Genomic DNA, 12,368 nt, shown 5'->3' with positions numbered 1-12,368 from the left:
CTGGATCGTGTCCCTTCCCCAGGGGAGCATGGTCCGTAACCAGTGTGAAGTGGGTACCTAACAGGTAATACTTGAGTGTCTAGCGCCCACTTCACCGCTAGACACTCTTTCTCCACAATAGTTTTTTTTTTCTCTCAGGGTATCAGCTTTTGGCTGATGTACACGGTCGGGAGGAGCACCACATGTATCTGGGACAGAACGGCCTCTAGTCCCATGTCATATGCATCCGTCTGGACCAACATCGGCAGCTGGAGAATCGGATGGGAGCAAAGCGTTTCCTTAAGGCGGCTGCATGCCGCTTCTGTCTCGTCCATCCATTTCACTGTTTTCGGGAGGCGGGCCCTGGTTAGATCATTGAGGGGGAAGCTATAGCCGCAAAGTTGGGGATAAACCGGCTTTAGTATCCTGCCAGTCCCAGGAAGGACTTGACCTGTGTCTGGTCAGGTGCTCTTTCCAACCTTGCCTGTGGATGAGGATATCATCCAAATGGGCGAAGAGCTTTGTTCATCAGTCTCTGGAATGTGGGTGGGGCTACGTGGAGACCGAACGGGAGCACCTGGTACAATCTGTTTGGTGTTGAAAACGCCGTCTTCTCCTGGGAGGAGGCTGCCAACGGTACCTGCCAAGATCCTTTGGTCTTAAACGACCCATCCCATCCCCTTCCACTTCCTGTTTCACGGCCTTTCTTTGTGCCTCCGGAATCCGATATGGCCTCTTTTGTACCGTTTCCCCGGGCCGGGTATGGATGTGGTGTTCAATGAGGGTCTCGCGGCCCGGATTCTCTGAGAATGTTCCGATCGACAAGCTCCCTGAGCTGCCGTACGCGGTAATTGATAGGTCCCAGCTTCTCGATCACCTCGTATGGCCCGTGCCATGTTGCCAGGAACTTACTTTTGGCCGTGGGGATCAAGACCAACACCCTGTCTCCCACTTGGAGTTCTCGGGGCTGGGCTCCATGATTGTAGGCTTGGGCGCGTTGGGCATTAGACTTTCAGCTCCCTCCAAAGATTTTCTATTGGGTTCAGGTCTGGAGACTGGCTAGGCCACTCCTGGACCTTGAGATGCTTCTTATGGAGCCACTCCTTAGTTGCCCTGGCTGTGTGTTTCGGGTCGTTGTCATGCTGGAAGACCCAGCCACGACCCATCTTCAATGCTCTTACTGAGGGAAGGAGGTTGTTGACCAAGATCTTGCGATACATGGCCACATCCATCCTCCCCTCAATACGGTGCAGTCGTCCTGTCCCCTTTGCAGAAAAGCAACCCCAAAGAATCATGAGGTTTCCACCTACATGCTTCATGGTTGAATGGTGTTCTTGGGGGTTGTACTCATCCTTCTTCTTCCTCCAAACACGGCGAGTGGAGTTTAGACCAAAAAGCTATATTTTTGTCTCATCAGACCACATGACCTTCTCCCATTCCTCCTCTGGATCATCCAGATGGTCATTGGCAAACTTCAGACGGGCCTGGACATGCGCTGGCTTGAGCAGGGGGCCCTTGCGTGCGCTGCAGGATTTTAATCCATGACGGCTTTGTGTTATTAATGGTTTTCTTTGAGACTGGTCCCAGCTCTCTTCAGGTCATTGACCAGGTCCTGCCGTGTAGTTTTGGGCTGATCCCTCACCTTCCTCATGATCATTGATGCCCCACGAGGTGAGCTCTTGGAGACCCAATCAGAGTGATTGACAGTCATCTTGAACTTCCATTTTCTAATAATTGCAACAGTTGTTGCCTTCTCACCAAGCTGCTTGCCTATTGTCCTGTAGCCCATCCCAGCCTTGTGCAGGTCTACAATTTTATCCCTGATGTCCTTCCACAGCTCTCTGGTCTTGGCCATTGTGGAGAGGTTGGAGTCTGTTTGATTGTGTGGAGAGGTGTCCCCCCCCTGGTGAACCAGGCGAGGCAGTCATTTGAGAAACTAAAGCTGTTTAGTCTGCTGTTAAGAATATGGTGATTGACAGAGTCAAGCTTTGGCCAGGTCGATGAATACAGCTGCACAGTACTGTCTTTTATTGATGGCGGTTATGATATTGTTTAGTACCTTGAGCGCGGCTGAGGTGCACCCGTGACCAACTCGGAAACTGGATTGCAGAGCGGAGAAGGTACGGTGGAATTCGAAATGGTCCTGTTTCTTAACTTGGCTTTCGAAGACTTTAGAGAGGCAGGGCAGGATAGATATAACTGTAGCAGTTTGGGTCTAGTGTCACCCCCTTTGAAGAGGGGGATGACCGCGACAGCTTTCCAATCGTTAGGGATCTCGGACGATATGAAGGAGAGGTTGAACAGACTGGTGATGGGGGTTGCAACAATGGGGGTGGATAATTTCAGAAAGAGGGTCCAGATTGTCTAGCACAGCTGATTTGTACGGGTCCAGGTTTTGCAACTCTTGCAGAACATCCGCTATTTGTATTTGGGTGAAGGAGAAGCTGGGGAGGCTTGGGAAAGTAGCGGATTGTGGATTTATTGGTGGTGAGTGTTACCTAGCCTCCGTGCAGTAGGCAGCTGGGAGGAGGTGCTCTTTTTCTCCATGGACTTTAGTGTCCCAGAAGTTTTTTGGAGTTTGTGCTACAGGATGCACATTTATGTTTGGAAAATGCTAGCCTTTGCTTTCCTGATGGACTGCGTGTATTGGTCCCTGACTTCCCTGAAAAGTTGAATATCGCAGGGACTATTCAATGCTAGTGCAGTCCGCCATAGGATGAGTTTGTGCTGGTCGAGGGCAGTCCGGTCTGGAGTGAACTAAGGGCTATATCTGTTCTTCGTTTTATATATTTTTTGAATTGGGCATGCTTATTTAAGATGTTGAGGAAATCACTTTTAAAGAACGACTAGGCATCCTCGACTAACAGGATGAGGTCCGTATCCTTCCAGGATACCCGGGCCAGGTTGATTAGAAAGTCTTGCTTGCAGAAGTGTTTTTTTATGGAGCGTTTGACAAGGATGAAAGGTGGTCATTTGACCGCGGATGCAGGCAATGAGGCAGTGATCGCTGACATCCTGATTTGAAAAGAGCAGAGGTGTATTTGGAGGGCAAGTTGGTCAGAATAATATCTGAGGGTGCCCATAGTTACAGATTTAGGTTTGTGCCTGGTGGGTTCCTTGATAACTTGTGTGAGATTGAGGGCATCTAGTTTAGACTGTAGGACTGCCGGGGTGTTAAGCACATCCCAGTTTAAGTCACCTAACAGAACGAACTCTGAAGATAGATGTGGGGGCAATCAATTCACATATGGTGTCCAGGGCACAGCTGGGAGCTGAGGGGGGTCTATAACAGGTGGCAACAGTGAGACTTATTTTTGTAGAGATTCATTTTTAAAATTAGAAGCTCGAACTGTTTGGGCATAGCCTGCAGAGTTCTGTCATACTTTCCAGGTCTATCTCTGCAGTAGATTGCAACTCCTCCCTCTGGCAGTTCTATCTTGATGGAAAATGTTGTAGTTGCGGATGGAAATCTCAGAATTTTTGGTGGCCTTCCTGAGCCAGGATTCAGACACGGCAAGGACATCAGGGTTGACGGAGTGTGCTAAAGCAGTGAGTAAAACGAACTTGGCGACGAGGCTTCTGATTTTAACATGTATGAAACAAAGGCTTTTTTGGTTACAGAAGTCAGCAAATGAGAGTGCCTGGGGACACACCGGGCCTGGGTTAACCTCCACATCACCCGAGGAGGAGTAGGATAAGGGTATGGCTAACGGCTATCAAAACTGGTTGTCTAGTGCGTTGGGGACAGAATAAAAGGAGCAGATTTCTGGGCGTGGTAGAATAGATTCAGGGTGTAATGTACAGACTGGTATGGTGGGGTACGGGTATGGTTTAAATCCACTCAGGCACAGAGTGATAAGAGGTTCCATCTCTGGAAGGGCTAGTTATGCTGGGTGAGGTCACCACATGTGTGGGAGGTGGAACAAAGGAGGCATGTTGAGTGGGACTAGGGGCTCTGCAGTAAACTACGACAATAACTATCCTAAACAACAGTGTACAAGGCATATTGACATTTTGAGAGAGACAAAGCGAGGCATAAAGCAATCACAGGTGTTGATTGGGAGAGCTAGCTAAGTCAACAACTGGTAAGACAACAACTAGTACAATGGTGATGAATGGGCAGAGACTTCAGAGTCCCTGTTGTGCCGCAAGATGTTATCTTTTTAAAAATTATATATTTTTATATATAATATATGTATGGTTTTATTTCTAGCTTGAGTTACCTGGGGTGGCAGAGTTCCATGTAGTCATGGCTCTATTTAATATGGTGTGTTTCCCAGCCTTAGTTCTCGACCTGGGGACTGTGAAGAGACCTCTGGTTGCATGTCTTGTTGTACCGATGAGTGTCTGAACTGTGTTCCAACTGCTTTAACAGACAGGTCGGTGCCTTCAACACATCATTACATTGCACAAAGACCAATAGTGGATGCAGTCAATCAAGCGATTGACATACATGTAACTGACATCCCCCCTCCTGTGTACATCTAAATGCAGTATGTGCCACTTTCTTCTGGACCAACTGCAATTTACCTATGGCCCTCTTTGCCACACATTACCACACAACTGGGCAGTAGTCCAGATGCAACAAAACTAGCACCTGTCTGGTCGACTGAGATGTCAAGAAAGCAGAGCAACTCCTTAACATTGTCACGAACCGGCTCATAGTACGCAACAAAAAGGTGATATGTGATAATAAATATATTTTTGTTATTCCTTAACTGAGGAAATGTAAATACAATTAACGGTGTGTGTGTGTGTGTGTGTGTAGTCAGTCATCCATAGTGTAAGTGTGTGGTTGCGTGCATAAATGTGATAATGAGGGGTGTTGAAAGGAGCCAAAGCAAACAACCAAAAACTAACAGTGTGTCTGCATGGAGAAAGTCTCCTCAATGAATGGGGAAGAGGTGTATTTATCTTGGGACATACCCGGGCCCAGGTGTGTCCCATATCGCTGACGACCCTCCCAGCTCCGCTTGCCGACATCCTAATAAGGAAAACAAGAATCAAGACAAAGAATACGGCAGACAGAGTGGGAGGGTCGTCACAACAGACCTCTAACCCATTTCAGCAACCGAGTCTATGTTTTGACCATGACAGCTTACGATCTTTTTTTATTTAATTTTTAATTTACCTTTTTATTTAAGTCAGTTAAGTCAGTTAAGAACAAATTCTTATTTTCAATGACGGCCTAGGCAGAACGACAGATGTGTACCTTGTCAGCTCGGGGATTTGAACTTGCAACCTTCCGGTTACTGGTCCAATGCTCTAACCACTAGGCTACCCTGCCGCCCCATCTTGGGTTACACCCAGCTGTTGCTCAATAACCACGTTATTCAATATTACATCCTAAATTAAGCTTAGCATTGAGTGAGTGATTTGTCTCAAACGATGCTTTTAGTTTTTTTATATATATTTAGCACCAGCCTATTGCTAGTTACCCATTCTGAAACTGACTGAAGATCTGTTAAGTGTTAGTTATATTATTGTCGTAGCTGACGTTTACTTTTGCGTCGTTAGCGTTCATTGAAACACAAGCTTTATTCAAGGACATTGGAAAGTCATTAGTAATAACAGAAAACAATTGCCCAAGCCGGCTGCCCTGTGGTACACCACAGAAAACCCTCTGTTCTATTAGATCGGTAACTCTCAATCCATAAGGCAGATGATGCAAATCCATAACACAAGTAATTTTTTTCAGCAAAGTTTATGATCAATGATATCAAAAGCTGCACTGATGTCTAACAAAACAGCTCCCAAAATATTCTTACTATCAATTTCTTTCAGTCATTTGTCAGTGCTGAGCGTGTTGAGTGCCCTTCTCTATAAGCATGCTGAAAGTCCGTTGTAAAATAACTTTTTGATCAAACACAATTATTTTCAAAATGTTTGCTAAGCCCTGGTAACAGGCTGATTTGGTCAGCTATTTGAACCATTAAAGGGTGCTCTGCTATTCTTGGGCAGCGGAATTATCTTTGCCTCCCTCCAGGTCTGAGGGCACACATCGTCTTCTAGGCTTAAATTGAACATGTGGCAAACCGAAGTCACAATGTATTCTGCTACCAACCTCACTAATTTAGCATCCAGGTTGTTCGTACCAGGTGGCTTGTCACCTCTTCTTACAGTAGATCAGATGAGCATTTTTCTTCCCACACATTTTCCCTTTAGGCAGTTTGAGAACATTCCTAGCTTGCTTGATGTCGCTGAACAATCAGTGTGTCCTGCTTTGTATGTGTGTAGTGTGTTGACCCATGTTCTCTCTGTCTATAGCCCTTCTGGCCCACGGGGACAGGCTGTGCTAGAGGGTTCCTAGCTGCCTTTGACACGGTGTGGATGGTGAGGGGCTGGGCGCAGGGCAAGACTCATCTGGAGATCCTGGCAGAAAGGTACAGTAGGCTGGAGATGTTTACATATGAGATTCTAATGACTGCTTTCTGTGTGGCGCAGTGGTCACTACAGACCCGGGTTCGATCCCAGGCTATGTCACAGCTGGCCGTGACCGGGAGACCCATGAGGCGGCGCACAATTGGCACAGCGTCGTCCGGGTTAGGGGAGGGATTAGCCGGCCGTGATTTCCTTGTCCCATCATGCTCTAGCGACTTCTTGTGGCTGACTTCGGCTGCCTGCAGGGCTGACTTCGGCCGCCTGCTGGATGGTCTTTCCTCCATGTTGGTGCGGCTGGCTTCCGGGTTAAGTGAGCAGTTTGTCAAGAAGTAGGATCGACCTTCGCCTCTTCCGAGTCGTAAGGGATTTGCAGCGATGGGACGACTGTAACTTCCAATAGGATATCACGAAATTGGGGGAAAAAAGGGGTAAAAGTAAAAAAAATAGATTTATATTGACATTTTCTTAATCCAGGTTAGGAGAGACCGGTTCCAGTCACTTTGGAAAAAATTGCTATCAGGTGTCTACATTCAAATTATGATTAGATCCATATTGCTACATGTTAGAAATGTTTATCCTATGTGTTTATCCTAAATGTTTATCCATGTTAGAAAGGTTATCCTAATAGTGGAAGTGATGGTGATTTTGTGTTTGTCCCACAGTATGACAGGTAATCTGTTGCTCTGGTTTTAACAGAAAATGAATGATTTCATCTCATGACATGTTTGTAGGGAGGGCCTCTACAGGCTATTACCCCAAACAACGACAGAGAACATCTCAAAGAACTTTGATCAGTACACCATAGACCCGGTAACACGGTACCCTAACCTCAACTCCAGCTGTGTCAAGCCACATCAGGTTCGTCTGAGATGGAGAATACCTCACATTTACATTTTACACAGATACATTGTGTTGTCCTATTTAGTGTATTCAGCCCCCCTGACTTTTTCCACATTCTGTTATGTTACAGCCTTATTCTAAAATGGATTCAATTCATTCCCCCCCCATTAATCTACACAGAATACCCCATAAAGAAAAAGGTTTTTAGAAATGTTTGCAATTTTTTTATTTTTTAAACAGAAACCTTATTTACATAAGTATTAAAACCCTTTGCGATGAGACTTTAAATGTATCTTCGGTGCATCCTGTTTCCATTGATCATCCTTGATGTTTTTACAACTTGATTGGTGTCCACCTGTGGGGAAATTCAATTGTTTGGACATGATTTGGTAAGGAAAGGCACACGGTTTATGCTCTGACATGCACTGTCAACTAAGTCATGAGGTCGAAGGAATTGTCTGTAGAGCTCAGAGACAGGATTATGTCGCAGCACAGATCTGGGGAAGGATACAAAAAAAATATGCAGCATTGAAGGTCCCCAAGAACACAGTGGCTTCATTAATCTTAAATGGAAGAAGTTTGGAACCATCAAGACTCTACCAAGAGCTGTCCGCCCTGCCAAACTGAGCAATCGGGGGAGTAGGGCCTTGGTCAGGGAGGCGACCAGGAACCTGCGGGTCACTGACAAAGCTCCAGAGTTCCTTAGTGGAGATGAGAGAACCTTCCAAAAGGACAACCATCTCTGCAGCACGCCACCAATCAGGCCTTTGTGGTAGTGGCCAGATGAAAGCCGCTCCTCGGTAGTTTCCCATAAGACACCTAAAGAAACTAGATTCTCTGGTCTGATGAAACAAGATTGAACTATTTGGCCTGAATGCCAAACATCACGTCTGGCACCATCCCTAAGGTGAAGCATGGTGGTGTTAGCATCATGCGGTTGGGATGTTTTTCAGTGGTACGGACTGGGAGACTAGTCAGGATCGAGGGAAAGATGACCAGAGCAAGTTACAGACCGGTCCTTGATGAAATCCTGCTCCAGAGGGTTCAGGACCTCAGACTGGGGTGAAGGTTTACCTTTGTCCAGGACAATGACCCCGAGCACACAGCCAAGCAACGCAGGAGTGGCTTTGGGACAAGTCTCTGAATGTCGTTGAGTGGCCCAGCCAGAGCCTGAACTTAACTTTATCAAACATCTCTGGAAAGACTTGAAAATAGCTGTGCAGCAACGCTCCCCATCCAACCTGATAGAGCTTGAGGGAATCTGCAGAGATGAATGGGAGAAACTCTCCAAATACAGGTCTGCCAAGCTTGAACCGTCATACCCGAAGAAGACTCGAAGCTGTAATCACTGCCAAAGGTGCTTCAGCAAAGTACTGAATAAAGGGTCTGAATATTTATGGAAATGTGGTATTTCTGTTTTTTATTTTGAATAAGTTTGCAATCATTTCTAAACTGGTTTTGTCATTATGGGGTATATAGATTGCTAACCATTTTTTTTTTTCAAGTTAATCAATTTTAGTATAAGGCTGTAAAGTAACAAAATGTGGAAAAAGTCAAGGGGTCTGAATACTTTCCGAATGCACTCTAGAACAGTTGACAATTAACCCATTCATATCCATTGCAGAAATGTTATTTATTTTAGTCTAGTTTATTTGATATTGTACTATATTTAGTCTTTGGACACATGGGATTACTGTTTTTTTACACATTTCATAAATCATGTGGCAGGTTCATTAAATACAGTTGAAATCGGAAGTTTACATACACCTTAGCCAAATACATTTAAATTCAGTTTTTCACAATTGCTGACATTTAATCCTAGTCAACATTCCCTGTCTTAGGTCAGTTAGGATCACCACTTTATTTTAAGAATGTGAAATGTCAGAATAATAGTGGTGATTATTTCAGCTTTTTCTCTTTCATCACATTCCCAGTGGGTCAGACGTTTACATACACTCAATTAGTATTTGGTAGCATTGCCTTAAACAATTTAAACTTGGGTCAAATGTCTCGGGTAGCCTTCCACAAGCTTCCCACAATAAGTTGGGTGCATTTTGGCCCATTCCTCCTGACAAAGATGGTGTAACTAGGTCAGGTTTGTGGGCCTTCTTGCTCGCACATGCCTTTTCAGTTCCGCCCACAGATTTTCTATAGGATTGAGGTCAGGGCTTTGTGATGGCCACTCCAATACCTTGACTTTGTTGTCCTTAAGCCATTTTGCCACAACTTTGGAAGTATGCTTGGGTTCATTGTCCATTTGGAGACCCATTTGCGACCAAGCTTTAACTTCCTGACTGTCTTGATGTTGCTTCAATATATCCACATAATTTTTCATCCTCATGATGCCATCTATTTTGTGAAGTGCACCAGTCCCTCCTGCAGCAAAGCTCCCCCACAACATGACGCTGCCACTCCCATGCTTCATGGTTGGGATGGTGTTCTTCAGCTTGCAAGCGTCCCCCTTTTTCCTCCAAACATAACGATGGTTATTATGGCCAAACAATTATATTTTTGTTTCATCAGACCAGAGGACATTTCTCCAAAAAGTACGACCTTTGTCCCCATGTGCAATTGCAAACCGTAGTCTTGGATTTTTATGGCGGTTTTGGAGCAGTGGCTTCTTCCTTGCTGAGCGGTCTTTCAGGTTATGTCTATTGGACTCGTTTTACTGTGGATGTAGTGACTTTAGTACCCATTTTCTCCAGCATCTTCACAAGGTCCTTTGCTGCTGTTCTGGAATTGATTTGCACATTTCGCACCAAAGTACATTCATCTCTAGGAGGCAGAACACGTCTCCTTCCTGAGCGGTAGAACGGCTGCGTGGTCCCATGGTGTTTATACTTGCGTACTATTGTTTGTACAGATGAATGTGGTACCTTCAGGCGTTTGGAAATTGCTCCCAAGGATGAACCAGACTTGTGGAGGTCTACAAATGTTTTCTGCGGTCTTGGAATGTTCCAAGCTGATTAAAGGCACAGTGAACTTAGTGTATGCAAACTTCTGACCCACTGGAATTGTGATTAGTGAAATAATCTGTCTGAAAACAATTGTTGGAAAAATTACTTGTGGCATGCACAAAGTAGATGTCCTAACAGACTTTCCAGAACTATAGTTTGATAACAAGACATTTGTGGAGTGGTTGAAAAACAAGTTTTAATGACTCCAGCCTAAGCGTATGTAAACTTCCGACTTCAACTGTAGTACCTGTCAGGTACAGTCTCAACGTCAACTGTGAAAAGGCGATTCTGGCCTTCTAGGCAGAGTTCCTCTGTCTATTGTCTGTTATTTTGCCCACCTTAATCCTTTATTTTTATTAGCCAGTCTGAGATATGGCTTTTTCTTTGCAACTCTGCCTAGAAGGCCAGCATCCCGGCGTCACCTCTTCACTGTTGCCGTTGAGACTGGTGTTTTGCAGGTGCTATTTAATGAAGCTGCCAGTTGAGGACTTGTGAGGTGTCTGTTTCTCAAGCTCGACACTAATGTACTTGTCCTCTTGCTCAGTTGTGCACTGGGGCCTCCCACTCTTTTCTATTCTGCTTAGAGCCAGTTTGCTCTGTTCTGTGAAGGGAGTTGTACACAGCGTTATACGAGATCTTCAGTTTCTTGGCAATTCCTCGCATGGAATAGCCTTAATTTTTCAGAACAAGAATAGACTGACGATTTTCACAAGTAAGTTCTTTGTTTCTGGCCATTTTGAGCCTGTAATCAAACCCACAAATGCTGAGGCTCCAGATACTCAACTAGTCTAAAGGTCATTTAAAAAAAATGTATTGCTGTTTTAATCAGCACCACAGTTTTCAGCTGTGCTAACATAATAGCAAAAGGGTTTTCTAATGATCAATTAGCCTTTTAAACTTGGATTAGCTAACATAACGTGCCGTTGGAACACAGGAGTGATGGTTGCTGATAATGGGCCTCTGTACGTCTATTTAGATATTCCATAAAAAATCTGCTGTTTCCAGCTACAATAGTCATTTACAACATTAACAATGTCCACACTGTTTCTGATCAATTTGATGTTATTTTAATGGACAAAAAATGTGCTTTTCTTTCCAAATCCAAGGACATTTCTAAGTGACCCCAAGCTTGTGTGTGGTGTGTGTGTGTGTGTACACACACTACAGAAGATATCCCTATTTGGTAAAAGACAAAGTCCATATTATGGCAAGAACGGCTCAAATAAGCAAAGAAACTACATTCCTTCATTACTTGAAGATGGGAAGGTCAGTCAATGTGGAAAATTTAAAGGACTTTAAGTGCGGCCTCAAACCATCAAGCGCTATGATGAAAGTGGCTCTCAAAAGGACCGCCACAGGAATGGAAGACCTGGAGTTACCTCTGCTGCAGAGGATAAGTTCATTTAGTTAGAAATTAGTCAGAAATTACAGCCCAAATAAATGCTTCAGAGTTCAAATAACAGACACATCAATGGTTCAGAGGAGACTGAGAATCAGGCTTAATGTCGAATTTCTGCAAAGAAACCACTACTAAGGGACACCAACAAGAAGAAGAGATTTGCTTGGGCCAAGAAACAAGCAATGGACATTTGACTGGTGGAAATTTGTCCTTTGGTCTTGACTCCAAATTATAGATTTTGATTCCAACCGCTGTGCCTTGGAGACGTGGTGTGGGTGAACGGATGATCTCTGCATGTGTGTTTCTTACCGTAAAGCATGGAGGTGGTGTGGGGGTGCTTTGCTGGTGACCCTGTCAGTGATTTGTTTTGTTATTATTTTTTAATTTTTTTTAATTCAAGGCACACTTAACCAGCATGGCTACCACAGCATTCTGCAGCCATCCCATCTGGTTTGAGCTTATTGGGGCTATCATTTGTTTTTCAGCAGGACAATGACCCAACACACCTCCAGGATGTGTAAGGGCTATTTTACCTTGAGTAGAGGGATGGAGTGCTGCATCAGATGACCTGGCCTTCACAGTCCCTCGACCTCAACCAAATTGACATGGTTTGGGATGAGTTGGAGCGCAGAATGAAGGAACAGCAGCCAACAAGTGCTCAGCATATGTGGGAACTCCTTCAAGACTGTTGGAAAATATCTCCTCATGAAGCTGTTTGAGGCAATGCCAAGAGTGTGCAAAGCTGTCATCAAGGCAAAGGGTGACTACTTTGAACAATCTCAAATATGCAATATTTGGATTAGTTTAACACT

General features: G+C 44.7%; 1 protein-coding gene across 12 annotated transcripts in view; it reads left to right on the top strand.

Moving 5' to 3' along the window:
- LOC112252603 (protein-methionine sulfoxide oxidase mical2b) overlaps positions 1 to 12,368 on the top strand; it is an 83,479-nt gene that overhangs the window by 32,321 nt on the left and 38,790 nt on the right. For all 12 annotated transcript variants that reach the window (XR_002953865.2, XR_002953864.2, XR_002953866.2 and 9 more), the window contains exons 9-10: positions 6,247 to 6,362; positions 7,092 to 7,218. Coding sequence is in view for 8 of the 12 variants with exons in the window: in XM_024423984.2 (XP_024279752.1) it covers positions 6,247 to 6,362; positions 7,092 to 7,218 (243 nt within the window). In the remaining 4 variants the exon portion in view is untranslated. The remainder of the gene's footprint in view (positions 1 to 6,246; positions 6,363 to 7,091; positions 7,219 to 12,368) is intronic.

Source organism: Oncorhynchus tshawytscha, linkage group LG06 (assembly GCF_018296145.1).
Source record: "Oncorhynchus tshawytscha isolate Ot180627B linkage group LG06, Otsh_v2.0, whole genome shotgun sequence".
Lineage (NCBI taxonomy): Eukaryota > Metazoa > Chordata > Actinopteri > Salmoniformes > Salmonidae > Oncorhynchus > Oncorhynchus tshawytscha.
Note: the sequence above shows the minus strand (reverse complement) of the source record. Positions and strands in the feature narration are given on the sequence as shown.